This window comes from Lissotriton helveticus, chromosome 10, assembly GCF_964261635.1.
Source record: "Lissotriton helveticus chromosome 10, aLisHel1.1, whole genome shotgun sequence".
In the NCBI taxonomy this organism is placed as follows: domain Eukaryota; kingdom Metazoa; phylum Chordata; class Amphibia; order Caudata; family Salamandridae; genus Lissotriton; species Lissotriton helveticus.
Window position 1 is genome coordinate 1,149,228,299 of NC_136071.1, and position 25,700 is coordinate 1,149,253,998.

Here is a 25,700-nt window from a genome sequence, read left to right on the forward strand (position 1 = left end):
GAAAAAGCCTATAACACCAGAGGTTACATCTCCGAGCAAGGTCTCTCCATTGCTGCCATCTCACCTGCTGGAAGAGGAAGATTCGGAGGAGGAAGATGACGAGTATGGAATTGCGAGTAGCCCTTCGCAATTGCAGGTCAAGTACCAGGAGGTGGATTCTGAGGAAGAATATGGGGGTTTCAGGAACATCCCCAAGAACAGCATCGATATCGCCAACAGCAACGCGAGGAGATGACAAATGTGCCAACCTCTTTGTTGAGGGACCTCCAGGGCATGTTGGAGGATTATAGGAGGAGATACCCAGCGACTCCAGTCACTCAGCAAGTCCCAGAGGTTATTCCGCGTCCACGGTCGGTACCAAGGACACCGGTTCGTAGGAGAGAGATTTTGCCAGAGCCTACTGCTAGGTCTCCACCACCGACGTCACATCACGATAACTCGGATGACGATCATGAGGATGGGGAGATTGCGGAACCAAGTGCAGAATGGAATTACTATCTCATCCCCCTCACCTTCAACTCCTACGCGCCGAGACCAGTAGATTCTCCACCGAAGGACATCGGTGGTTTTCATAATTTGATGGAAAGAGCCACTAAGAGATTTGCACTGTCCATGACAGAGGAGAAAGCGGAATGTTTTTTATACGACTTCAAGGACTCGTATCGGAAATCTGTGCGATCCCTGCCTATAGTGTCTCATATTTGGGAGGAAGAATTAAAGGTCATGGAGATGCCACCTACGGTAATGCCGGTTCTGGCCAGACTAGATAAAAAGTATAAGGAACCTATGGATGCTCCAGTTTGCCTTTTGGGTCATCCCAAACCGGATTCTGTGATTACTCAGGCGGCACAACAGAAATCCAGGAACCCATCTGCTCCGATCACAACACCTCCGGACAGAGAGGGCAGAAGATTGGATAATGCAGGAAAATATTTTTCCTTAATGTCGGCTCTGCTAGTGAAAGCAGCTAATGCCCTCGCTATCTTGGGAAGGTACGACAGGCAGATGTGGTGTGACCTGTCTCCATACATTAACCAGGTGCCGGAACCAGAGAAGCAGGAGGCAAAGAAGATTCTCCTGGAAGGGGAGAGGACTTCGGCCGAAGTCATAGACTGCGCTATGGATATAGCGACCACAGGTTTTAGATTCTTGGGAGGAGCAGCGGTCCTGCGCAGGCAAGGATGGCTGCGAGCAACGGCGTTTAGGCCGGAGGTGCAAAACAAGATTTTAGACCTCCCTTTCAATGGAGAATATCTATTTGGAAAGCATATTGATGATACTCTGCAGAGTATCAAGAAGGATACTGATACAGCAATGGCTCTGGGGACACTGCAATACAGAAACACCCCTTTTCGTGGCTCCAGGGGTAGAGGGCAGTCCTCGTATAGAGGAGGATATCAACAGGGAAGATATTCTTCTTATTCGGCCTCATTGCAGCCTTACCGTCAACAGTACAGTCAGCGTCAATCAGGAGGATATACAAGATCAGCTCCAAGAGGACGGGGGGGCCGAGGAAAGGACAACACCCGTCGGCAATGACAACCTCCATCTTCCGGCTATGTCAGATGCTCCCCTGGGTAGATAGATTGCTCACTATCTTCACAATTGGCGGAAAATAACAACGGACCAATGGGTCCTCAAGATAGTTCAATTCCGTCATACCCTAGAATTACTTCAAACGCCCCCTTGTACGCCACCGATGCACCAGAGAGCCGACCATCTGCATCAACTCCGGCAGGAGATTCGGACAATGCTCCGAAAAGGGAGCAATAGAACCGGTACCAAAAGCCCAGGAAAACAAGGGGTTTTACTCCCGGTTTTTTCTTGTCAGGAAAAACAAGCTCCAATGGCGCCCCATTCTGGATCTCAGATCCTTAAACACCTATCTCAAGAAACAATCTTTCAGGATGGTGTCTCTGCAGGACATCCTTCCGTTATTGAACCCAGGAGATCATATGACTGCATTGGACCTACAAGACGCGTATTTCCACGTGCCGATCCATCCTGCACACAGACAGTACCTTCGGTTCTTAGTAGCTGGAAGACATTACCAATTCAGGGTACTGCCATTCGGCTTGAAGTCAGCGCCGAGAGTATTCACGAAAGGCCTGGCTCCAGTAGCGGCTGTGTTGAGGAAGCAAAAACATCAAATATTTCCTTACCTCGATGACTGGTTAGTCAAAGCACAATCAAAGGTACAGGCCAGAGCGTCAACACAGGCCTGCATAGACTTGTTCGTCAAACTAGGATTGACTCTCCATGAGGAAAAGTCAAACCTCCACCCAGCAAAAGTGATCACATTTCTGGGGGCAATATTGGACACGGAATGCAACAAGGCGTTCCCCTCCGAAGAAAGGCAACTGAGGATTGTGTCCCTCTTCCAAGACTTTGTAAAAAGAAAGTCTCTTTCAGTCCACAGGTACAAATCCATGCTGGGCATGATGTCATCTTGTATTCCCCTGGTGCCTTGCTGCAGGTTAAGGATGCGCCCATGGCAGGAGCAGATCGATCTCCAATGGCGTCAAGCGGAGGGATCCTTCGGCGATACAATATGGGTGACACCAGGGATGGTACAGGCAGCAGAGTGGTGGACACAAAAAGGAAATGTGTCTCAAGGTCTGACGTTTCTGGCAAGAGCGGCTCCTCTAGTGGTGACGACGGGTGCATCTTTAGAAGGATGGGGACCTTCAAGTCAGCTGTCGTTGGAAGGTGCACGAGCAGCAATTGCACATAAATCTGCTGGAGCTCAGAGCGATCCGCTTGGCATTACTAGCTTTTCTACCAAGGATAAGAGGTTTGCCGGTGTTGGTAAGAACAAACAACACTACGGCGATGCACTATGTGAACAAGCAAGGGGGAACAAGATCTCTCTCCCTGTCTCAGGAAGCCCAGGAGATATGGGAATGGGCTCTTCAGGAAGGAATATCACTGGCAGCAGAACACCTCCCGGGGATCAAAACGTCAAGGCGGATACTCTCAGCAGACTCAAATTGTCCTGCCACGAATGGGAGCTGGACCAGGGGATCCCGGACAGTGTCTTTCGAAGATGGGGAACACCGATAGTGGACCTCTTCGCTACAAGGGAAAACAGGAAATGCCAGTACTTCGCAAGCTGGCTTCCCCAGAAGGGATCTTGGGGGAATGCGTTTTCCATGGCATGGTCCGGCGTCTTTGCCTACGTTTTTCCTCCAATTCCTCTTCTTCCCCGCGTACTGGTGAAGATCAAGAAAGAACCGTGCAGGCTGATCCTGGTAGCCCCGTGGTGGCCCAGACAACACTGGTTCACGGAACTACTGCTGCTGTCGGAGGACCGTCCAATTCGGTTGCATCCAATTCCATCGCTTCTGACAATGTCCAAGGGTCAGGTGCTCCATCCGGACCCAAAATCCTTGCGATTAGCAGCCTTTCTCCTGAACACTGTGAGTTTAGTCATCTGAACATCTCACACGAATGTAGGGAGATCCTGTCCAAAGCCAGAGCGGAGAATACCAACAAAACCTACAGGATGAAATGGAAGAGGTTTTGTCTGTGGTGTAAGAGGCATAACGTTCACCCTCTTACTGCTGCACCTCATCAAATTATACCTTACATTCTGCTATTAGCAAAGTCAGGATTAGCGCACGCTTCCATCAAGGTGCATTTGGCTGCGTTATCCCGCTACAAGAGGTCATCGTCAGGCCCGATTCAGAAAAGGGGGTGGTGATGAACAGAGTGTCTGAATTAAGCAGACCACTCTTACCCAGTCCAAAGATCAGGGCTTGATCCATCACCGTTATTTAGCTCACTGCCCCAACCTAGCTCAGAACCTGGCTATATGCAAATTAGTCTGTCCCTGGCCCAGTGCATCATGGGAACAGGGCAGACAAAGTTTGGGCCTTTTTTACATAACAAAGGCTATGGGTTGCAAAAGGGAAATGGGTCTAGGCCTCTTTTCAGTTTGGTATACTACTAAGCACTGCTTTTTTATATACCGGAGACTCCCGTCTCGACGATGGGGAATGATTCAGACATGTGAATCTATGAAAGCTTCCAATACTGGAGAGCTAAAGTTACAGGTAAGTAACTTGTTTTCTTCCTGCACGCAGCTACTCAAGCAGGCAGTGGTCTGACATCTCTTGCGGGGTGTCCATTCGAGCCCAATACGGTGTCCTTCATTCTCTCACACCAGGTAATGGGGTTGGTTCTATCCTAGGGGGATTCTTGGATCTGTATACATGCTAGGTACATTTAGGTACATCTAGTCAGGGTTGGCATCGTAGGAGTACGTATTATTCCTGTCATGTATCTATATACTGGCATATATCTATTGTTTTAGCACTATGGGAGAAATCTACCATTCATTTACTCTGTTGGTGCTTATAATCGATTATCGTTTCAGTCTTATGGTTGTTGCAGCTAGGGGTCGCGCTATGCAAAGCTCCGCGAATCGGTAAAAAATCTCTGCGAGCACGCACAAGTTTCGCGAACACGCAGAATTGGTTGTTCCGCCCGTTCACGATGCTTTTTTCCTGTTCGCGAATGCTGTTTGCATGCTCGGGGAGAAATATCTCGCGAAAATGCTTTTTGAAAGCACGAACAAGCAAAAAATTCCACGAAGCCGCGGATTGCGGTATTTTTGGCAATTCATCGTTCTCCACGGAATGTGAAATTTCCCAAATTCCGCAACTAGAAAGGAATTTACCACCCAGGCCTAGTTGCAGCACACATGTTTTACACTAGAATGACGCTGTTTCAATAAATGCTTATTGAAAATGTCCCCATCGTTTATTTTGGGTATCTCTCTGAGGCAAAGTAAGCAGGGGTGACTGAGTGAAAAGTACTGTACTGTTTCCACGATCCCTGAGAGGTCAGAGTTGTCATGTTCGATAGTTGCTAGAAACTATTCTCTCCTTGGTAAGAGGGGTTCATAGTGGCACTGTGAGCTAGCTGGTATACAGGCGAACATATCCTGTGGGGGTGTCTGGAATCAGTCTGGACACCACTAACAGTTTATGTTGTCTAAATGCGCAGATCCTATATAGAGTTATAGGAATTATACGACAAACTAATGAACTGGAATGTGTGTTGAAACCCATAAGTTAGTGACTTTGGAACCAAGAGTGTTTAGTCAGTGGATTCATTTGTGGCTGCAGGTAGGAATTTTCATATCTGTGTCAACTTTAATTCAAATTAGATGGAGGATAAAATGGTAATTTTTTTAAGTTGAATGATAATGGTCCTGCAGGACATTAAGCACAACAGCTGTGATGTGATTAAAGTTACTCATTCACTTGATATCCTAAAGAAGGCCTTTCCACTATACTTCATGTGGCCGAAACACTGTAGATGATACCTTTTTGTATAAAAAGACAGAAAACAATAATCAATAGTAAGCCATTCTGCATTGTTGAAATGCTAATCAGCAACATTAATTAAAACTATATACATTATTTTTATTGTATCAAAATATTTGAAGCATGCAGGTATCAAAAGTTGTCAACAACAGCTGAAGAATAGATATAACAGATACATTAGGGAGCGAATAAGTAGGTTTTATTCTCTCATCTCAACAATAAGATTCAGAAGCTTTGGACCTTTTTTTATTGATTAGATTGAGGAAATTAATAGCTCAAATCTTGCCAAAATAAACTCCTAGTGGAACCCCCTATTATTTGACTCCTGCAGTATTATCACTCTTTTACTTTAGCTCTACTTGAGTGCCCTGATCGCCCCTGGCTTCACAAGATCTCAAGTGGATGTGGGTGGGGTGATTGCATATGGGTAGCAAACGATCAATTCATTAAAAAAAGGTAGGGCAGTGCTGCCACTAGACATAGTCTTGGCACAAGAAAGAGGGTTCATCTTCCTTGTCCCGTTAGCCCACCAACAGTTGTGCTGCACTGCAGAAGCCAATCAGCGCTTTCAACCTCTGCTCCAAAAAGATGCACTGACATAGAAGAGAGACCGGGTGAAACGGTGTGGTATTCTTTTTCACCTTTGGCAGGATTGATGACATTGTCCGTCATACTAAAACTAACTTATTATAGCAGTAAAAGCCCCGTTCTAAAAGAAATGCTAAAAACGGGTCCCCAAGGTTTACACCTAATTGTAAGAGTGTAGTTTTTCGAATATATGGGCTTCCATAAGGTTTCCAAGACTACTCCTGGAACGATGGGATGGATTTCCAGGAGCACTTCGGAAATTGTTTTGCAAATTCGCATTTGCATTCAGGGGCCAAACTGGGAACCAAAAGCAGCCCAGGCAAAAACAAAGTCAGAGCAGCTACCTCTCCCTTTCTGTATCTTTCCGTCCACTATTTTTACTCTCTTGTTGTCTTCAGAGCCATCTGCCATAAAACTCAGGAAGCTGGAGTGGACCTGGCCTTGGACCTTCAACAACTGGCCTCCTGTGGTTCCTCCACCCAGGGAAACGCCCGATGGAATTACTAGCCAATTCACCCTGATAGCGTTCATGGGAAGCCTTTTCTGTTTGTGTAATTGTACATAGTTCACAATTGCACATGCAAAAGTCATTTGGCGATAGTGGAAGTGTACTTTTTTCTAACCGCTAGGAAGATATTTTTCCATGTGGAAAAGCCCTTTTCCTTCCACCTAACCAATTTTGGGATCCCGATAAGACAAAATCTCAGAATCAAATAGGTAATAGAATAGTTTTTTAATACAAACATGTCATGTTATGGGTGTGAGAAAACACTCAAAGAGCCTGATTAACAAAGGTAAACTTCCACTTTTGTGCAAGTTTACGATTGTTTGTTGTTCACAAAGTGAAGACTCCGCTCACGTAAAGATACTAAGTTAATCCTTTGTGAATACCAAACAATCGTAAACTTACACAAAAGTGTACGGTAGCTTTGTGAATCCAGCCCAATGGAATCCCTGTCTTTGAATGCACGCTGCTCACTTTACTCTGAAGTCATCTTAAAGCATAATGGGATAATATAATATGGCAGAAAATTGATTTTACAAGTGCACATTCACTATTTGTGAACTGCAGAAGTACATTTGCACTTGTTCAACTCACACATGGAAATGTTTATGTGAATTGGACCCCAAAAGATCATTCATTGTGAAGTGTGCTCCACACAAATATCGTTATCAGTAGTATTTTCTTTTTCAGCCTTTATTGGTGGCTAGAAGCCATAACAATACAAAGAAACACAGAACACTCATACAAATAATAACACAAAATAAATCTTGTAGCATAGAAAAGAAAATGCCATTAACAAACATCAATCATGGTAACACACTCTCCAACCCCTATTCGGTCTGCTGGGGTGATTACTATGACTAATCACCCCAGCAGACCAAATAGAAGATGGAACTGAATATTAGAACATTGGAATGTTGAGCGCTCCATTGAAGACAATGGAGTGGTTCCGGGCTAATAATGGCTGGTAGAAGCCCAGAGCCCCAACATTCCAATGTTTGTCTTCAGGGTTCTTCCTTTTTAATTTAGAACATTCTAATAGCCTTATAGCTCGCAGCCAAGGGCTATATCTCTTGTTAAATGTCGTCACCCTCTTTATAGATGAGGTTCAGGGCCTTTAACATCCAGTATAGCCCTTGGCAGCCAGCTTTAAGGCTATAATATGTGAGTGCTATATGAGTCCTGTAACACAAGTCAACAGGACCATCGGGTAATTCTTAAAGGCATGAATCCCTTTCTTTGGGTACGGTAAGATCTAGTGCAGAAATGTATAGGATATTACCCCCTAAGGTAATATCACAAGGGCTTCCTTAACCCCAGAAGGACTACACTTGGAGATAAGGTCACTTGTAAGCAATGTACCACGCCTAAACCTAAGATATAAAACACAGAGCTTCAGGGTGAATGAAATCATGGTAAGGGTATAGGCGTTTATTTTTATTGCAGTCAGGGAGTCATATTTAATATCTCGGACGGATTTCATGTATTTAGTATGCAAATACTTCTCCTTAATCATCCCAAGTGTGTATGCATTTATAAATGAAGGATTAACCCAGACTCCTCGAAACCTAGGGTCACATTTACTAGAAATGTGGGCGGAGCATGGCATCAGCCTCCTTGGCTTAACGCCACGCTCCGCCACTTCTGAAACACAGGTCTGCACCATATTTACAACAACATGGTGCAGCCTTGCGTTACCCCCTTTGCTGGTGCTAAATTAAGCAGCCTAGCGCCAAAGCAGGCACCCTGGCATCATCGTGCAAGGGTGTCTGCGTTGAAGAGAAGATTGTTTATGTGCAGGTAGGTCTTCCTTCCTGCACATAAACAATCTTTAAATGGCAGTTTGTCACTTCTATGTGTGCTGTTTAATGCAGCACACATAGAAGTTACAAAATGTAATTTTTTAAAAATATTATTTATGTTCTGCACATAAACAATCAATGGCCTTTTGCTGTTCCTATGTGTGCTGTACAACACACACATGGAAACAGCAAAAACGAGGAGAAATATAGAATTTCGCCTCGTTTTGCCTGTTTAAGACCAGGTTCTCCTGCTCTTAATTTTTGACACTGCCTCCTATTTACCCTACCCTTGTAAATAGGGGGCAGCGTCAAAATCAAGGGGAGTTGCAATGTAACACCCACCACAACACCCATTGCCCTCCCCTTTGACGCTAAGTACAACATTAAAGGGGGCTTTATCTGCAAGGCAGCGTTAACTCCTTAACCGCGGGGCAAATTCTCCCGCAGTGCAGGAGAATTAAAGAGTGGGCAGGACTGCGTTGGCCAACAGATGTGCGCAGCACCAGCGAGGTAGTGGTTGCGTCGGCCGTTGGCCGATGCAAGCACGAAACGGGTTAAGCCACTTTAAGTGGCCTAACGCTGCCTTGTAAAAAAGGCGAAGCCCCATATCGCCACAGGAAAGTAAAAAAAAGTGACGTTCTGTGGTGATAGGGACATGTAAATATGCCCCCTAGTTTCTTAAGAGCACCTCTGAGATGTGACATCCTTCGAGTATTGGTTGCATCCGCAGAGGGTGCAGCCTCTGGTATTATCCTGAGGTGGGTGGCTGCCGGGGGTTGGTACGTGGTGGAAGTCAATATAAAAGTGGGTACAGTGTGCTCATGTCTGGAAAATTATTGATGCCAAGCTGTAATTACAAGGGGCACCTAAGGAGTGCCAGGCTCCTATCACAAAAACAAACTCAAAAGCTATTTTCATTTGTTTTTTAACAATTACAACATGCCCTGAAGAGTTATAGTGTCTGCTTATGTACAGTCCTCCAACGAAACACGTGTCGGCAGGCTGTATTTAATTTTCCTATCTGCTGATCAAAATAAAAGGAGAGACACAGGAACCTCCAATGATAACGACGCTGGACAAGACTTTCTTTTTGTGCTAATTTGATTTTACTTGAACATTGATGTTGTGATTCCTTTTGAGTGCGCAGGATTGTGTATTTATGTCGTAAGAGTGTAATTCATTGCACTCTAATTGAGTTTTTTTTAAGGGTCTCCCCTCCCTGCCTGCACCATTACTATCGAGCAATATTTACTCACGTTTACTGTGCTAGAGCGCCTATAGAACCCGTATACTTAAAACCCTCCTCTTTGATCCCATCAATTAGGACTAACCCGAACAGCATGGGGGCAGCCGCGGCCCGTGGAGGGAGTTCGGTGGGGCAGGGAGGCGGTGCGGGAGAGGGGCAGGGTGGGGGTGGTAAACAACGGAATATGGATAATTGCAGGTAAGTAAACAATTTAATAAATAAAACGAATTTCCGGTGTTTAGAAACCCCCACTCTGTCCCTCCACCGCACCGCCTCTCTGCCCCACCGAACTCCCTCCACGGTCCGTGGCTGCATGGGGGTCTTATTTAGTGGCGCACCTGTGTCAGGATCAGAAATGCCCTGTGCACTGCACTCTCGGGGGCAGATTTACAAGCCCCTTGCGCCACTTTTGCGTCACTTTTCCCATGTTGAAAATGACGCAAAAGTGGCGCAACAGGCTTGTAAATCTGCCCCTCTATATTTTTCAGATTTCCATTTACCAGACCATCTACTATTGGCAGAGAGAGCTCCCACATCTGCTGTGCTACCATCATTTGTCTCTAGGTTAAATGACCGAGGATAAGCAGTGGATCTGAAGGGATGGTGGTCACTTTCCATCCGCATCTCCTCTGCCATATCCACACCAATGTCCCAAGCTTCGGCAATGACCAAACTATAATCAACGGTGCTCGCCCTTTGAGCTGACCTGAAGTCCTTCTTTGCCGGGGCGCCAGAGAGCGTATGACCAGGTTAAAGCGTCAACCACAACTTGGCATCGGTGACAACTAGCTTTTTCCCCGCCTGCTGCTTCTACCCACCTCAGATCTGGCCCAGGACTCTCCCATGAAAGGCGGCTTCCACCAGCTCCCTGCACATCACACTTCTAATGGGGTGAACATTGACGTCACCACACCTTAATACAATGTGCCTGGAGGGGTCATCAATTCTATGGAGTTATTCGTAACGGTAGTAATTATATTGTTAATAATACTAATGCTGAAAATAAGACAGATAATACTAATATACTAATACTGGTACTACAACTAATAATACTAGTAATAGTCATAGTAATACTCTTAAAATGAATATGTTATGTTTCATGGAATTGTAGTTTCTCAGTTGCAATGAGGTATTTTGCCTTCTCTTTTTGGGCAGCTTCCTCCGCCGTTACAGGACCACTTGAAGCGGAGAGTGATCGAGAGGTACAAGAAGTCTCTGTTCAGCTTGCAGAGTAACCCCTTCAACCTGAAGTCAGAAATGAACAAGGTATGGCATTAACAAGGAATAATGTTCTGCATCATAGGATCTTCACTGACAGTCATAAATGCTGCAGGATTCTTCAAGCAAGTAAAAATGATTTCCTGATAATTAAAAAGTGATTTTTAAGGTTTTAATTCCTCAGTGTGTTGAGAAATCCTTCTCAGGCGAGCTGGACACGAGAACTGGCTCTGGGATGCAAGCTGCTACTACAAGGCATTGTGGGAAGGAGTGCCTCCCACACTCTTAAAGACACAGTCTCCTTCTTAGGTCGAGCCTAGAGGCAGCGCGCATCCACTGCTCGCTCTGCGAGGCATGCTGTAATAGAGTTTGCAGTGGAAGCACCGCCCACTCCCCCGCCCATATTTTTATTTGGCTGGTGTCATTGTCCTTTATAAAAGATGAATTCCGATTCATTAAGAGGCTTGGTAGTCCCTCATGGAGACCGCTTGTCTCCATTCGTTACCTCCCATAACGACTGGACCTTTTACTGGTGGTGTTACACGGTCTGCATTATAAGTTGGTGAGCACTTTTTTTATTTAATGCTCTTCCCCTATTTCACCCATGACCTTGCAGCACCCGCCCGCTTATATTATTAATGTATTTTTTTACTTTCCAGCACGGTCCCCTGCAACTATAGCGGCCGCGCTTATTTATTTCTTTAATTCACGGCGCGGTCCGCTTTCATGTTTTTTTTATTTGAATTTACTGCGCGGTCCGCTTTCAAGCGGCCACGCGCCTTTAATAGTTTCTGTTCAGTTGTGTTGTGAAGCATGTAGCATGTGACAGGGCTTGCACGACATTTTTCCCAGAATATGGGCCTGCCCCATGCCCTTCATAGCCAGTTCGGAGGCCGAGGTTGCTGGGTGACCGGCTGCCCGAGGTGAGCGCGCTTATCAGATTTCACTTGCCGCTGATTAGACACGTGAGAGGGGCTGCACATAACACACGAACGCAGCACAGCTTATTGCAGCTTGAGGTGCGTCTCAATGGCGAGGATTGACATCGTGCATAAACAGAGGAAATGATCGATTGGTAAATGTACATATTTAGCAGCTAATCTCACAGATAAATTGCCACCAAAGACTTAAAGAGTTTATCATTAGTCGTGAAAACAGTTGAAGAATTTGTGACTTGCTTGTGGATCACTTCAGATAGCTGGAATTCCAGAGTAAAATTAGAGTTTAAAACTTTTGCTAGTGTCTGAGAATAATATGAACTGCTGCCAGATGAGGGTTATTAATGCGGTGGAAAGAACAGCGTTAATTAAGAACAGCTGTGGTACATGCACTGGAATCTAAATGTGGACACAGAGTTGCACCCATTGACCCTGGCAGGATCTCCTTGAAAGTTAGTGCATGTTATTACACAGGAAATCTCCACCGACCCATCTATCTCCATTCATAACACAGGCAACAAACGTTTGCAATGCAATGTCTCGCATTTACACGAGTTTAAGCTATTGGCATTGTAAATGACAATGCCTTTTATTTATGTTTTAAAAACCAAAACATAAATAAAAGGCAATGCCATTTACAATGCCAATAGCAATAGCTCAAACTCGCTTAAATGCGAGACCCATTGCAAATGCTTGTTAAACTTTGCCTGCAGTGTACACCTGTCTGACTACTTTTTTACCTTCATGTGCAGAAATGTGAAGAAATGGTCGTGCCTTTTAGACGCTGCAATGCAGTCCTCCTCTAATATTCCACAGTCTTTTTATGCGCATTCAGGAAGAAAGAAGGCATCTGATAGGCTTCCATTGCAAGCTCCTTATTTACATCTTTGGGCATCGATTTTCATGCTCCTGCTTTCTTTCCATGGAAAAAAACGAGGTAAAAAGGAGTTCCGGGGGCCACTTAACACGCAGAGAATATTCTAGAATTAATGACTTTAATGAAGACACTTATTATACGGAAATAGGACTAGAGGTAAGCAACTTATTCTTGAAATGTCTCACAGCCGCAAAATATTTGTGTTTGAGCAGCCCTGTTGAAAAAAAAATAGTCCCTTTTGAATTGTTGAATGCAGCATCTATTACTAAACTCAGAAAGCTCGAAGGTCACCAATGCAACTTTTAAAAGAATAAGGGGCCCCTTTATAAGTAAGTGGCAACAAGACATCATCCAAAATGTGATATCTGCCCTCTTTGAGCAACCCTGCCTCATTTGAAATGCTGAGGTTTTCCTGATGGAGAAGCCGCCATTGGATCTGCTGTCATCAGCCTAAACTATGGTGGAAAATAGCATTGGAATGGCCTCCTAGTTGGGTGCCCTTCATGGCCAGTTAGGAGGCCGAGGTTGCTGGGTGACCGGCTGCCCGAGGTGAGCGCGCTTATCCGGTTTCACTTGCCGCTGATTAGACATGTGAGAGGGGCTGCACATAACACACGAACGCAGCACAGCTTATTGCAGCTTGAGGTGTCTCTCAATGGCGTGTCTGTGGCGAGGAGCATGATGGTCCTGAGCAGGATAAATGCTCAAGTGTTCTCCCCCACTAGGAGAAGACACCCATTGCTTCAAGGACATTGATTTCTTATTTTCCGAAGAAAGAACCCCGTTTTGTGGGCCTGTCTTTTGGGGAACTAAAACGGTGCTGATGAGTCCACCATGGCACAGTTGCATGGCAGAATTCCTGTCACTCTTGTTTCTGCACACTACCTCCTGCCAGGCAGCTTGGAGCAGCTTCCACGTGGGAATGTTTAAATATGGCACCGTAGCAATTAGCGACTAACCTGACATACGTTAAATGATAATCATAACGCAGTGTTGGGATAAGGGGACAGATTATGGGTGTTGATTTGCAGACACACAGAGGTTTCTGAGAGCACTCTTAGAAACCTGCAATAGTCACAACCCTTTGTGGAATCCCTAATTACTTACTCATAAAGGCAGTTCTGTATGTCTTATTTGTATATAGTCAGCTGCTGTATATGTGAAACAAGCATTGGCATTGCCAATAGGTCTCGCTTGTGGGACCTTATAAGTATTTAGTTTTGCAGCACAATATCCTTGGTGCAACAAGGATATTGTGCTGCAAAACTAAATACTTATAAGGTCCCACAAGCGAGACCTATTGGCAATGCCAATGCTTGTTCCTCCTGTTTTGCACCGTTTGCTCCTCTTGTATTTTGTTTGCTCACAATTGTCACTTTTGATTCATGTGACTTAACGTTTGCTTTTGTAATTTGTTCACTTGTAATTTTCTCCTCATGTATCATTACTGTTCCTATTGTGAAGCGCTCTGAAGCCTTCGGGTAAAGTCTGCGCTATAAAAAAACGCATAAATAAATAAAATAAACAGTGCACAGAATGTATCCCGCAGGCAGCAGCAGAGTATAGTGTGTGCACGGCGCTAGAGCGGACTCAAGTGTGCTCTGAGGCAGGACAGACTGTACCTCGCAGGCAGCAGCAGAGTACAGGGTGTGCACGGCGCTAGCGCGGACTCGAGTGTGCTCTGAGGCAGGACAGACAGACTGTACCTCGCAGGCAGCAGCAGAGTACAGCGTGTGCACGGCGCTAGCGCGGACTGGAAATCTCCAGTGCTGGAAGGATCAGATGTAATCCCTATGAAGAGGGGGGGGGCTACTGGGTACGGTAATAATGGCGCGGTGGGGGAAGCGTTTATACAGAAGGCACATGACAAAGGGGTTTGGGCGCAGACAAAGAAAAGTTAGAGAGAAAGGAAAATGATGAACGAACACGACAATACAGAGTGAAAGGGAAAGAGAACAAATGGAAGCAAATGGTGGGGGCCTGAAGGAGGAGGGGGTGCGAGGGATGAGGGAACACGGCCTGGGGGAAGCTGGCTGGGGAGGGGGAGGAGAAATGCAAGGAAGGCTGTGTGCCGGCCGGCCGGCCATCCAAGAATAATTAGGGGAGGAGAAGCCGAGAAGCCGCAGAGCGCACGCTGGGCGAAGCCCTTTGATGTGCTGTGCGGCAAATGCAATTACGAGGGAGGGAGGCTGATGCGCGTTCGTGTTTGATCACGTGGTTCACGTGAACTTCATGAAAACGCCAGCAAAAAGCTGGTGGTTTCATGAGGATTTTGGCTACTTGAATTCTCGCTCCGCTCGATGCGCTTGCGCGCATCGATAGGTCGCGAGACCTAAAAAGCCTTTGCATGAAGGCAATGGAATCTCATTTTTCTTTCCCCCCAGGTAGAATACGTTTTGCTGTGTAGAAACTCCTATCAGTACATCCCTTTTATGAGCACAAATTCATGTTTTATTAATTTAAACACATGAATTTGAACTCCTAACATTTTTCCATATATGTAAAACTTGCATATGCAGGCAGCTTAGTGAATAGAGTGATCATTATATACATCTGATAATGACATCTAGGCACAGATTCCTTACTTTAGAATGAATCCTCTCCCAGGCACTAGACTGGTTTCGGAATTTTTTTTGCATAGCATGTCTGCGCGTCGTACAACTCTGTATCGATGTAATCGATCTGATGGGATGTCGACGGAGTCTATTTAACCCCTTGCAGACGCGCCGTCAGTTCCTTTCCCGCGCTTGTCACACTCATCTGGAACACTCAGGGGGACGTTTTCCAGCCCATCTCAACAGTGTGTCGAGGAAACAGTAGGCTTTTTCTTGAAATGTCTTCAAAGTTTAGGCCCTGTGGATCTTGTGGCAGACAAATGTCGGTCAGAGATCCTCATACCATCTATATGTGATGTCTCAGAGAGCATCACAACTCGAGGAGTGTGGTTCCTGTCTTGTGTTTGGCCGAAGGCGTTGAGGGAGAGTTGTTTAAAAATCCTGGTGGTGGGGCTAGCAGAGGCCATTCATTGTCGCCGGTCCTCCTCGAAGTTCAGAGATCCCTCGAGGAGCCGTTCACATGAAGCTCCTTCACCGTCCACAGCAAAGAAATCCTCGAAGCTGAAACAGACAAAACTGACGAGCAAGTCAGGTGTCTCCAACACCGTCCCCCAGCCCTCCCTCTGGTGTGCATTCTTAACCCCAAGGAGGTATCTTAACTGGATCTGTACCAGTGGGTTCGCCCTTAGGACCAGTTAGGCCCTTCAGATCCGTTGTCAGATCCTCAACAGCACTGGTGCACAACCCTTTGGGATTTCCACCTTCGGTGTCAGATTTTGGTCAACCAATGACATTAGGGGCGCCGGTCGACTCCGAGCCCATTACTCTTTCTGATGTCGATACAAAGCTGCAATGGCGCCGAGCAGCATCATATGTGGTACTAATGGAGCTGTCTGCTTCAGACAACTTGACTTCCTTTCTCTACCTGGTATGGCTACAGAGGCGAGCTCCCCTAATGCAAAAGTGTTAAGGAGAGCAGCTGTAGTCTTGGATTGGCATCTTCCCTCAGAGGAACTATCCACGGACCTTTTAGTGAATGTACTTCCCCAGGCGGAGATAGGAGTGGAGCTCTTACTCCCTTATAATGAGTCTCTATATTACATTTCATTAGGAGCTTTGGCAAGGCCGGTAACGGGAATACCAGTAGACCAGGCTACATCCCATAGGCATCGGCCCACCCCTAGGGATCCAGTCTGTCTCTTAAAACATGCCTCCCATGTCTCCCAAAATTGCACATTTGGAAAAAATCTGTTACATCATCCCCTGGCTGAAGTTGTTTGAGGCATTTTCCTGTGCTGTATCCTATGGTGGGTGGATCAAAATGTAACGCCGCTTAAGCCAATGACTAGGGAGGTTTGACTGAAATCCCCTGTATGTTTGTTCGATATTTATACATTCATATCCTACATTTCTATGCAAAACATGAGGCTGGCTACACAATTAAAGCTGCCTCTGTTAAGCTTTTAGAAACATAAAGAAAAACAATCTCTCGCCCACGAACATTCACTTGATTGCCGTCTCACTCACCTGAACTTCCCTTCCCACACTCATATAACGACACATTCACTCACTTGTACACACAGCCTCAGTCAAACTCACACTTACCAGATTCACTTACTCCCTCACACACCCAGGTGCCCTAATCCACTTCCTTAGTGGTGTATGCAGCAGAGCAAAGGGTGCGTAGCTGTAGAACTGCCAGGGTCGGACTGGCCTAGAAGGCAATCACAGCACAAACAAATTATGGAATGCTGAACAAATCAAACATTCACCCCCAGTCACAGATCTGGGTTAAAGTCATCCTTTTTTTGGTTGACTTAAACCAAAACTGGTCCCAGGATGCTTGTTTCCAGTCCAGGGAGGACCTGGCCTGACAGTTCAGGCTGTACTGTTTCCATGGGGAGCAGGATCAAGACCGATTTGCTTATGGTTTGGTTTAAACTGGACTGATGCGGGGAGCATAAAAAAATGGATGGATTTAGTTCCAGATCTCTGTATTGGGGAGACTGTTTGACATTGTTCTACATTCTGTCCATCAATTGTTCTTTTTGCATTTGTCACCCTGAGTGGCACTGGCATGCCGAGGCGTGGGTCCAGTGCTCTCCATGCCAGTGGGGTCAAGCTAGCTCAGCTGATGAGGGGTGATGCCCTGAAACCGGCCCCAGGATGCTTGTTTCTGGTCCAGGGAGGACCCAGCTGAGCAGTTCGGGCTGGACTGTTCTCTTAGGGAGCAGGGTCAAGACTGATTTGCATTTAGCTGGGTTGAAACTGAGGTGGCATGAAGGGCAAAAAACTACGGATTAAACACAGATCAGTGATTGGAGTAAATGTTTCATTTGTTCAGCATTCTGTCCATCATTTGTTCTTTTTGCTATAAGGCAATCAGGCAGTGCCCAATGGGCTGGTCTGACAGATGAGTGTGTCGGCTGTTTTTTTAAGCTGTGTGTGGGTCTGTTTTATAAGTTGGTGGGTCGGTTTGTACTGCTGATTTCCTTGTCATTACCACACACATTGCCTGCATCTTGTCCTTACAACTTAAAAAAACTGGTCTGATTTGCAAGTGTGGGCCACTTTTCTAGCTATCTGATTGGCTAATGGAGGCCATGTTTATTTTGGTTTCCGGGCCTATATTTTTGTCCCAGTCCAACCCTGTCAGCTGTAGATGAACGTACTCCTCCTGCATGCTGTGCTAAAACGTACATCTCTGCTGTTTAGTTTATTGCCACTTTGCTGCTGCTCCTCATTTCTAAGCAGTGCACCATCTTTGGCCAGATGTTTCTCAAGTTGGCTGAGAGAAGCCAGTTTGGGTATTTCTTGTTTTTCCCGTTGTGTGATATCAAACAAGGGACTACGGAAGCCGCCTGGAAGCCTCCCGCTCTCTCCTTTGAGAGAAGCGGCTGTACCCCGCCAGCCTGGCCTTCAAAGCAAGGAAGGCAGCCAGAGCTCGCGCGCGGCTGATGAATTATTCATTCCAACTTCGTCAACAGAAAGCCGCCTTTGTCTCTTTGCTATAAATATTTGGCCAGAATTAGAATACAAGCCCTGTGTTCAGACCCCAGGGCTCACCAGACAGGGAAAGGGCGCTTTTAGCTCCTGTATTTGTTGAATGATTTTTATAGAATTTCAACAAACAACAAGCATTTACACTGCAATGGTTTTGCCTTTGTTAAAGTTAGAGCTATTGGCATTGCTCTTGACATTATATTTATTTATGTTTTTTTAACATAAATAAATGGCATTGCCATTTACAATGCCACTAGCTTTATCTCTCGCAAATGACACACACAAACACACACAGAGCCCCCCCACACACACACCCATACAGAGCCCCCCCACACACACCCACACAGCCCCCCACACACACAGCCACACAAAGCTTCCCACACACACAGCTACACAGAGCCCTCCACACACACCCACACAGCACAAGCAGGCAACAGGGGCACACGGAGTGTAGAAACATTATATTACGTTCTGGACCCCGAAATTCTTCACTGCTCCTCACTGCAGAACAAAGGACGTACGGTGGTTGGATAGCGCGGTAGCACACCCCCAGTATTATTACCCCTATCAGGACATGAGACCAATTAAATTCCTAAATTTGCTAAGCTGTGAACACCTGACAACAAACAACGCTCTGAGCAGGGGTGGGATCCCAAAACTTCATGAACAATGTTTTCTCTCAAAATAATGTACAACATGCACTGTGAGAAAAGTCATCGACTCTGGGCACAGCAGTCAACAAATTAATAAATATCGCTCTTTTCCACAAACAAAGTAAAGATGTGCCGCCCAAAGTCAACCAAATCTTCGCAATGCTGAAATAAAGGATAAAAACGAGAGGAAGGAAGAAACTGACCAACCAAACTTTGTAGTGTAGAACAGAAAGACTGGAACGGCACATCAGAGGGATCTGGGTTGCCAAAAGATCAACCTAGCAGCCTGGTTCTGTACTAGCTGCAGTCTTCTGGTGAGATACAGTGGTATGCCAAAGTATAGAGAATTGGCACAGTCTAAATGAGAGATCACCATGGCTAAGACAGCCTGTATTAGTGCTTCTCTCGTGAGGAGTCTGCTGATCTTCCGAGACATCAGGTTCTGTTCTAATGTGCTACAGATGTTATTGCAACAAACAGGACCTTACTGTGCTCCCACAGCCTGCCTGCCTCTCACCTGGATGGTAGGAGGCCATCTCTTCCCCCGTGATGAATATGTATTTCACCGCGTACATAAAGTTTGCACCAACAGGGAAAGTAATTTATTTTCTATTAACCTCTGTGGTAAAGGTCCAATTTACTGGGAAGCATGGTCGTCCTTCCCTGTTCGAGGGTGATCGCTGCTTGGAGATTACGCAGTCTACAGATCATTCTCAAAATACATCCATCTTTTGATTCTATGGCAACGGTAACAAGTCATCAGGTTAACGCTTTAAAAAGTCCTTGGCACAGCAAAATGAAGAGTAATTCTCGTTCTCGGCGAGAACAGAACAATTACATCGCTGTGTTTCCGATTTCATTGACCACACACGGGCTTTTTCTGCTCACATCCATTCTGGAAAATGATTTCCTTAAAACGCTGCCCCTCGGTGACGTTGGCAAAATGTATCGGTCTATCACGTCAAAATTCTGCAATAAAGTTGCAGCCTGAATATGATGCATATTGATTTTTAGAATAAAGCTCCTCCCTTCGTAATCTCCAAAGCAGTCTAAGAAGCACTATAAAATGTAGAAAATGAATATTCACTGAAGGTATACTCACAAAGCTTTCCCTTCGTTAAACCAGTTATCAACTGGATTAATTTAACTCGTCAACCTTAGTAACGATATTTTTAACGTCAAGAGAAGTGGGTTACATTTATTAGGAAACTGACGATCATACGGGATGATAAATGTTACATACACCTGCCATACATACCACGTGTGTGTACATATATAAGATATAGATATATGTATGTGTGTGTGTGGGGGGGGGGGGGTATATGTGTATATATACAAGAAAATGCACATACATTTATATAAAAAATATAAATACGGTGATATATAGGCATATTTAAACGTGTAGTAAAATATGAGCACAGACATTAATTTCCAGATCGCTTATTAATAGATGATACACCGTTCCCTCCCCTTGTCATGACGATAAGGATTAACAGATGTACAAAGGGCAACAGAATACCAATTTTCACTGAAAGCAATCATTCTATCTGCTGAAGGACAGGGCTGCTCGACTGGAGCCAGGCAGGGTGATTTTCGAAGTTCCCTCCTGCACAGAGAGTGCCCCGGCAGCTACAATCACACACACAAGGTGCCCCTTAACACAACAGAGGAGAGCAGGTCGGCTTACACCCAAAGATGACCCGTCTTTGAAAATTCCACATGAAGGCACACGGCGGAGACGGAGCCACCCGGAATCGAGGCATGCGTCACCTGGGATGTCAAAGCTTTATTTATGGGCCATTACCGGGCACCGAGGTTACATGAAAACAAAATGATGGCCGCGTCAGCAGTACAAATGAGCTTTCAGCAATTTAGTGTTATTGCACCAGCCAGCGGTGGGACACAAAGCGGACCCCCTCTTCGGTATGTGACCAGCGAGCGCCGGTTCCCAGCTGTAAAACACATCAGCAGAAAGCTGCAGGGGCAATGCGGGCAGCAATAAAAACATTCGAGCAGACTGCAGCCAGCGGTGGGACACAAAGCGGATCCCCTGTATCCCCCCGCAGGGGCTCAAGAGCCTCCGTGGATCTCCCAGGCATCCCGTAACCGGCACACAAAGCCAACACATCAGCAGAAAGCTGCAGGGGCAATGCGGGCAGCAATAAAAACATTCGAGCAGACTGCAGCCAGCGGTGGGACACAAAGCGGACCCCCTGTATCCCCCCGCAGGGGCTCAAGAGCCTCCGTGGATCTCCCAGGCATCCCGTAACCGGCACACAAAGCCCGGCCATGCGGGCGGCCTAGCGCCCCTAAACATAGCCCCGGCCACGAGGAGGAAGACAGGTTGGGGCAGGGGCTCGGAGGGTAGGGGAGGAGGGAAAAAAACAAACAAATAAATCGACTCACCTGCACCTTGCGACGGCGGCACTTCTCGATCGGTCTGGGAGGCGAGCAGCGACAGGCTGGGCAGCCCAGACAGAGCGGCAGGTTGGAGAGGCACTTCTCCGGTCTCCCCGCGGGCGCCGCCATAGTGCTTGCCGTCTTCCTCTCCTTCTTCCCCGGGCTGCGGGGGGCGGGCACTTCCGGCCGGCCGCGCTAGGATTGGCCGGCCGGCCAGTCACGGGGTTAGGAGAGACGCAGAAGTGCCGGCAATGCCGGACCAGACACGGGGGCGTTCCCGGCGTCCCGTGACGTCGGCAAAAGGCAAAGAATGTCAGGAACGCCCCCGTGTCTGGTCCGGCATTGACGGACAGGCCCCTCGTCCAATGGCAAGGCTCCGTTTACGGAGCCAGCCAATCAATGACGAGGGCCGACCCAAAGCACCCTACAGTTCTCAACAGGATTTCGCCTGCGCGAAAAAGCTGCGCAGAGCGCAGCTTTCGCTAGGCAAAACCTAAAAACCAGTCCATGACCTCAGTGCAGTCAACAATTTTGAATATGATGCACAGAAGGAAGCAAGGAGACAACACTACAGATGAGAGACGTAGTTAATGTTACCTCCATTCTGTTTTATGTGTAGAGCACATTCATTAAAGTTTTTCAGAAGCATTTCACAGCTCTACATTTTGGTCTCGTCTTTAGTGGGGAGTGTTCCAGAGCATTGGGCTTGTACTGTCCAGATATGACCGCAGGTCCTAGCTTCTGTCCCACACTTCAGCTGTCCTTGTACTCCTGAGATCCTGCCCTGGGGTCCTGGCTTCTGTCCCACTCTTCGACTGGCAGTTGGCCATCGTCTTGCCTGTATATAGATCTTGGCTTTGTACTCTCTGGAGTTTGACTCTGGGGTCCTAGCGTCTGGGTCACTCTTCATCTGGCAGGTGGCCATCGCACTGCCTGAATGAGGATACTGGACCTGTACTCCTAGGATTTTATACCTTGGGGACTAGCTTCTGTCCCACTCTTCAGCTGGCAAGAAGCCAACGCCCTGTCAGAATGAGGATACTGGCCTTGTACTCCTGGGGTCCTACCACGGGGTCCTGTGTTCTGTCCTACTCTTTGACTGGCAGGAGGTCATAGCCTTGCCTGAGTAAGGAGTTTAGCTTTGTTACTCTCTGGAGTTTGACTCTGATGTTCTAGCTTCTGTCCCACTCTGCGGCTGTCCCTGCCAAAATGAGGATACTGGCCTTGTGCGCCTGGGGTCCTACCATGGATTCCTGTCTTCTGTCCAACTCTTTGACTGGCAGGCGGCCATAGTCTTGCCTGAATAAGGACCTAGGCTTTGTTACTCTTTGGAGCCTTTATTCTGGGGTCCTAGCTTCTGTCCCTCTCTTCGGCTGGCAAGTGGCCATCGCACTGCCAGAATCAGGATACTGTTCTTTTACTCCTGGGGTCCTAGCTTCTCTCCCACTCTTCGGCTAGCAAGTGGCTCTCACACTGCCAGAATGAGGATACTGGACTTGTACTCCTGGGATCCTACCCTGGGGTCCTGGCTTCTGTCCCACTCTTTGGCTGGCAGGTGAGGATTATGTCCTTGTACTCATGAGGTCCTGCCATGGGGTCCTATTTTCTGTCCCACTCTTTGACTGGCAGGTGGCCATAGTCTTGCCTGAATAAGGATCTTGGCGTTGTTACTCTCTGGAGTTTGACTCTGGGGTCCTAGCTTCTGCCCCACTCTTCGGCTGGCAGGTGGCAATCGCACTGCCAGAATGTGGATCCTGACCTTGTACTCCTGGGGTCCTGCCTTCTGTCCCACTCTGCGGCTGGTAGGTGGCCATGACACTGCCAGAATGAGGATACTGGACTTATACTCGTGGAATCCTACCCCGGGGTCCTGGCTTCTGACCCACTCTTTGGCTGGCAGGTGGCCATCGCACTGCCAAAACATAAGAATACTGCCCTTGTACTCCTGCGGTCCTGGCATCTGTCCCACTCTTCAGCTGGCAGGTGGCTATAATTTTTCTTGCATGTGGATCTTGGCCTTCTACTCTCTAGGTTCCTTGCTTCTGTCCCACTCTTATGCTGGCAGGTGGCCATCGCACTGCCAGAATGAGGATATTGGTCTTGTACTCCTGGGATCATACCCCGGGGTCCTAGCTTCTGTCCCAGTCTTCAGCAGGCCATTGTCTTGCCTGAATAAGGATCTTGGCTTTCTGTTCTCTGGGGTTTTAACTCTGGGGTCCTAGCTTCTGTTCACTCTTCAATGGCAGGTGGCGATCGCCTTGCCTGAATTAATGTAGGTCTGGTGAAGGCTGCACCTGCTGCACTATCTGGGACTACATCCCTGAGGACTTTTCCTTGCTTGACGAACAATTAAGGAGTGGAATCCCTGCAGCTACAGGTTAACACAGCTTAACTGACCCTTCTCCAGCCAGAGTTGCCCTCCTGAAGTGCGTCCAATGGCGCTTTAGGGGTTTGACCAAGTGCATTGTGGGAAGTGAAGTCCAGGCCTGCAAAGGACCAGCTAGTAGATTCCAGACCCTTGGATTTGTATTTTGGACTATTGGAACCCACCAGGCAATGTTCTGGAAGGACCTCTAGAAGTCTGGCAAAGTTTGGAAAACCTTTTGGAAAAAAGCTCCAGGTTCCTCTCACTGAAGATCTCTGGATGTCCAGCTTCTAGAGTTTGACTGGACTGGGACCTCCCTGAAAGTCAAGACAGTGAATCCACCTCGAATTTGGACTGGTGGAGAGCCACAAGTATCCTCGGCCGAAAAAGCTCCAGAAAAGTTTCCAAGTGGGAAGGTAAAATTTTGACCGAGGCCTCCCGCGTGGGGTATCTAAGCAGGGCCCCATCACGGTCAGCCTCAAACTTTGACTTTGTCCAGGTCAAGCGCGATTGGAAATTCAGAAGGGGCGCTATAGGTTTCTGAGCAATAGAAAAGTTTATTCTTAAAAAATTCCCTACATTGGATGTTGGTCATCTTGGTGTCATTTTAAAGATAAAAATATATCCTATGTTTATAAACTGTTGTGGGATTTTTTATGTGTGTTGTGTCTTACTAATGTACTGTATTGGTCTTTTTAAATGCTTTACATGCCTGTCTCCTAAGGTAACCCTTATAGTTTGGTGTCAGCTACCAAGGGTTGAGCAAGGTGCTAATTTATAGAAACCCTATTTAGGATCCAGGACCATGTCGGGGACCTTGTTTGTGGTGTTATGTGCCTACCTACACTACCAATAAACCACCTTTCAACACTGCATTTCACAGTATCAATTTTTACAGAAAATGTAATTTCCCGATCCCGAGCAGGACCGCAGTAGGTATCGAAGGCAGGTTGACTTCCTTGACAAATGTGTGACTACAGGAGTCTGCCCCCTCCAGGATCATTTTTAGCTGCACAACCTTTGTAGCTCTTATAGTTTTCCTGATGGTGGGAACCGTAAGTACGGTACTTTCACTGCACCACAGCACACCTTAGCGTGTGTGCTGATATATTCACTATTCACTTGATCCGGTCCTGAAGAAAGCCTCAGTACCCTTGTTGAGGCTGAAACATGTCGACCACTTAAAGTGGGATAAGGAAGACCGATTGTATATTCATACTATCCCCGGTCTGTTTTTAACCATGCCCTAGAACCTCAAGAATAAAGGTAGTTATTGTGCATTCTAGAGGTAATTTACAACCACACTTTCAGCACCCCTTTTCATTAAAAATGCCCAAAACAAACCCGCTCCGATGTACTACAGGCATCGCAGCACAGCTGGGTTGCACTCGCCAGCCCAGTGGGGATGATGGAGCATGCCACCAACTAGGTTGGTGGGTGAGGGTTCTTCTAAAAAACCCAGTTTTTTTAGATCATTCCTGTGTATGACAGAGTGTCATCCTTGTATTTGGATAGTTATTCTTAACAACATTTCATAGAAGAACCTTAAAATGTATATAAACCCGATGCAATCAAGCAATAGGAAGAAAGAGGAATTACAAGGGGCCAAGATATTGATGTTTGCACAGAAGCTGCAAACTCTTTTTGGGAGACTTGAGCAAGCTGGACAGCCTTATCCGCTTTAGCTAGAATGCCATTAGCACTGGGAGCAGAGGGAGATACAGTAACTCCCTTTGTGTGAAACCACATCTTTGTTCTTCTAATAAGCTATGTGGTTGAGAAGAGAAGCCACTGAGTATTTTTAGGAGCCCCTTGTTCTGCAAAAGCAGTTTAGCCAGTGACAGGAACAGAGGGGTTGGAGGAGAACGACAGTGACATGCTGAGTTAACGTTATGATGCTGCGATTGTTCATTATATTTAGCCTGTCAGCCACTGCTACTATCTTGTTGGTTTTTATAGTTAATGTTGCACATACTTTATGTACTATGATAGGACTGTAATTTATTAAAATAAACATTATTAAAATATATCCTTAGTACGTATCCTTAAGTGTGTCTATTTATGGTGAAAATGGATTTGGAACCAACTAACAACAAGTGCTCCAGTGAGTCTCCCAGGACAGATTGTTACACAGAACACACCATCTTCACTTAGTGTGCAGGAGGCTTGTGGATTTATAGTCCACTGGCTTCTCTGTCCCTGGACTGGTAATTTGAT

At 46.4% G+C, this 25,700-nt stretch overlaps 1 protein-coding gene across 2 annotated transcripts in view; it reads left to right on the plus strand.

Moving 5' to 3' along the window:
- NEK10 (NIMA related kinase 10) overlaps positions 1 to 25,700 on the plus strand; it is a 1,104,115-nt gene that overhangs the window by 1,002,375 nt on the left and 76,040 nt on the right. For both annotated transcript variants that reach the window (XM_078663960.1, XM_078663961.1), the window contains one exon: positions 10,630 to 10,740. In XM_078663960.1, coding sequence (XP_078520086.1) covers positions 10,630 to 10,740 — 111 coding nt within the window. The remainder of the gene's footprint in view (positions 1 to 10,629; positions 10,741 to 25,700) is intronic.